The 3,724-nt window shown below is 40.0% G+C and overlaps 1 protein-coding gene across 1 annotated transcript in view; it reads left to right on the top strand.

The window, feature by feature from the left end:
• The window catches only part of LOC109476250 (membrane metallo-endopeptidase-like 1), a 15,667-nt gene extending 12,245 nt beyond the window's left edge, over positions 1-3,422 (top strand). Inside the window, exons 17-20 of the mRNA XM_019777135.1 lie at positions 1,215-1,280; positions 1,655-1,750; positions 2,124-2,200; positions 3,253-3,422. Coding sequence (XP_019632694.1) covers positions 1,215-1,280; positions 1,655-1,750; positions 2,124-2,200; positions 3,253-3,352 — 339 coding nt within the window. The 3' untranslated portion in view covers positions 3,353-3,422. The remainder of the gene's footprint in view (positions 1-1,214; positions 1,281-1,654; positions 1,751-2,123; positions 2,201-3,252) is intronic.
• The last annotated feature ends 302 nt before the right edge of the window (positions 3,423-3,724 follow it).

Raw genomic sequence — 3,724 nt, 5'->3', positions numbered from 1 at the left:
CCCAATCTTCAGATGCACTTTAGTTTAGCCCCTCGGATTAAAGTACTCCAAAATGTCTCCCCAAAATCTATATGGAAACGATTTAGATGGGGTTTACCTAGGGCATTAGGTAATAGTGAGCTTCTATGAACGCCCCGAATTAGCCTTTTCGTTGTTATCCCGTGCCCTTGGTTAATTGACACAGAGTCCAGAGAAGCCTTGAAAAGCCGGAACAATAAAGAAGATCAAGGAAATTACTTTCATCCTTTTTGCAAATAACCTTATAGCTGTAGGTGTGACGTTCACAGCAATGATAGGCAGCTCTGATTCTACCTCTATGGGTTGAGCTTATTCGTGTCATGCTGTGAAGGAAGTGTTTTCTGATACGTTAGATCACACCTATCACTGTAGTAATGAGAACACCTGTAGCCTTGGAAAAAACTTAGATACTGAAGTCTGCAATATTCACTATCCTTCAGACATTATCATTGGTCGTTCGGTTAATTGGATCAGTAGGGTCGCCCAGATGACTGCTTTTGATAACGACTCTTTCAAATTACAGGAAAGTAAGAGCTGGGTATTTTGCACATTTGGACTCAAATGTGCAGTTCTGAGGGTCAAATGTTTCACTGTTGTCTATAGGTTCAATCGTATGGTTGTTATACTCAGTGATTCTCAGAATCCACGAAGTTCCATAAAATGCCATCTGGCCCTCGAAGGTACAAGAACTCATTTTATGTGTTATAGCTAATTCTCACAGTATTTTTGATAATGGCTAACCTGTGGCAAAAATATTCATATTTCTTGTTTTGATCTTGAGTTGAAACAAGACCCGAATGATGACAATTAAGTATACATTAAACATGCGTAAATGTTGCGGTAGTTCAGTGGACGCTTGCTTCAAGATGTACTTAGATAAAGGATGTTTTCAGTAGGCCTCTGCACAGGTGACATGTGCTGATATGGACACCACTTACGTAACAGAACATCTTATCTGTTTAACTACTTCTCCTTGTACTTACTTTACCGCAAAAGAGTAATCTTCTTGGTAGTCCTTCATAGTCAAAGATTACTGGTAGCGTACTCGTTTACGGGATACGTGTCCTCATGGGGCTTCTGAGTCCAAACCGTAAGGCACATTTACACAGCCGTCAACACTTTAGGTATTGGTGATCCGTTGTCAGGAATGCTGGTGTTGTTGTTTTATGACAAAAGATTGGCTCTCTATTCCACAGGTCAGCGGACGGTTGACTGCTGGTGAGAACATTGCGGATAATGGTGGTCTGAAGCAGACCTTCAGGGTTAGTGTCTTTTTAGTCTTTCTTTGTAATAATCATCCCTGGCCCTATAAAATTGCTACCCTTAAAATGAATGAATAAATAATCAGCGTACGCTAGTAATAAAGGCATGACTGTTGCAATGTCTATTTCATAGCATCCTATTTCATTATAACCAGTTATGTTTTGTAAAAATATATGAACATCGTCTTCTTGTGATTATCCCGCTGAAAGATGGCAGCTTGAAATTTCGTAGCCTGACTAAGCCATACTCCTGGCGGCCGCTTACCAAGAATGTTGCCGCCCTCGGAGGTCCGAGAGCTTGTTTAAACACAGGCTAAAAATTTCGTATTTAAAGAAACTATTTAGAGTAAATTATGTTACGCAACCATTTATAGGGATACAAAAAGTGGGCAGCAGCCAACGGACCTGAACCCATGTTGCCCGGACTGTCTTTGACTCCGGAGCAGCTACTTTTTGTCAACTTTGGCCAGGTGAGAGCATAATTTAAGAACATCCTTAATGTACATATTGTCCAATGAACGCAGTGGAAATTGAAATACATTTTAATAGTGTATTCGATTATTTACTACAAGACCGACTGAAACAGATTATTTCAAACAGTTGCCCAACTCATTTACAATTGTGAAGATGAAGAGTATACATCCATGTAATGAGGTACACATGGCAATTTTTACACAAGCAAGGCTAATGAGTCACTGAAATGTAATAGATGCAACTTAAAATTTCTAGCGGTTCCAGTCGCTTGAGTAACAATTTCTCTACGATCAATGTGTGTTTTAACTTATAAGTCTCTCGGGTGCAGAATCTACCCATTGAACATAATCTAACAATGTTGTTAATCAGACATGGTGTGCGAAGGCCAATCAGCAAACCGCACAGAGGTTACTTTTCACAGACAATCACAGTCCAGGCAGGTTCCGGTAAGTGGCATATTGTATATAATAAGCTGTCTTCTTAAATGATAAATCTTATCTACAATTTGCATCTGTGTCGATAGAAGTCATTATAAAGCAGTTGAAACTGTGATTTCCAACACAAGGGATTGGACTTATCCAAAGTTTCGATTGTACAACTCCAGTCTCTGTCAAAGAATGAGCAATTCACTGTTTCGGAAGTGTCACCACCTATTTAATATGTAGAATCGCCTGGACACTCGTTTTTTTTGCACGAGGGATTAAAGAGGCCATCTACATTCGGGTATTACAACAAAGACGGAGGGGGGGGGCATACTTTCTGCAAGTTACAATCCACTACTCACGGGGCCACGTGTGTCACGTTATGCAGTGGATTGCTCATCCCTTGACAAAGACTGGAGTTGCACAGTCGAAAAATTGGTTCAATCTCTTGTGTTGGAGGGAGTTTAAACTGCCTCATCAGTTATTTTTTCTTATTATCCTAAGAAGTGATTCAAATGGATTGTCTGCGACTTCGTACTGCGAGCTTTGGTGTTTATGAAGACAAATGGCAACATTGCTGTCTAGTTTTTGATGGAGACGTGCAATTATCGAAAAATTAATGGCTTCCCCTGTAGCTGCAGCTTTAGCCATCCCTAGACTTGCAATTTGACGACCCAATGGGCTACAAATATTGCCCTGTAACTCTGGCTATTGCATAACGTTAAACAGTCATTGATTGTTTTCAGTATTGATGGTTACAAAACGTGTCTAGATGATGCATGAAATGCCTTCCTCTGGTATTGTCTGTTGTTGGGGTCGTGTGGCACAAAGGTAGAGAGTTCTACTCGGAACCAAGAGGTCCCGAGTTCGAATCCTGCACAACACCTTAAATCCTTGGAAAAGGCACTTTATACGAAATTCCTCACTTAACTCAAATACAAATTAGCATATGGCGAATAAGAATTAAGTTATTCTATAATTATAATAAAAATATATTATAATTAAACTTGAATGTGCCGTCACCATGTCATGTGGCAAATGTTGGAATAATAAAATATTGTCTGTTGCCTGCACAGTGTGATCGGCAGCTTGTCCAACAGTCGTGACTTTGCGGAGGTGTTCAGTTGCCCTCCAGGATCCCCCATGAACCCACGCCTGAAGTGTACTGTGTGGTGAAGCCGGCAGGTTTTTCTTCAACAAGTTTCATCCCCATGTTTTTCTAGTATGAGACTCCTGATGCATTCCAAAACGTGTGCCATTCCAACACATCAGTTGGAATAACATGGAATGCATAATTGTTTCCCAAAACTTGACCCATTCAGAAAATGACACGGATTGGCATTCAAAACCTGCACTTGTTCTGAAATAATAGTAATGCATGCTACTTAGCGATTGTAATGATTTTAACACTAGCTACTAACCGTTTGCTATGTTTCTACATTTTGTTACACGTTTGTTACTAAGTACTCTATCGGGCATGATGTTCGTTTTAAGCACATGAATGTACTTGCATTGCACCACAACATTTTTCAGATATTCTTACAGTGG

Source organism: Branchiostoma belcheri, unplaced genomic scaffold (assembly GCF_001625305.1).
Source record: "Branchiostoma belcheri isolate BF01 breed outbred unplaced genomic scaffold, Haploidv18h27 scaffold37, whole genome shotgun sequence".
In the NCBI taxonomy this organism is placed as follows: Eukaryota; Metazoa; Chordata; class Leptocardii; order Amphioxiformes; family Branchiostomatidae; genus Branchiostoma; species Branchiostoma belcheri.
The sequence above is the reverse complement of the archived record's forward strand: the minus strand, read 5'-3'. Positions and strand labels throughout refer to the sequence as shown.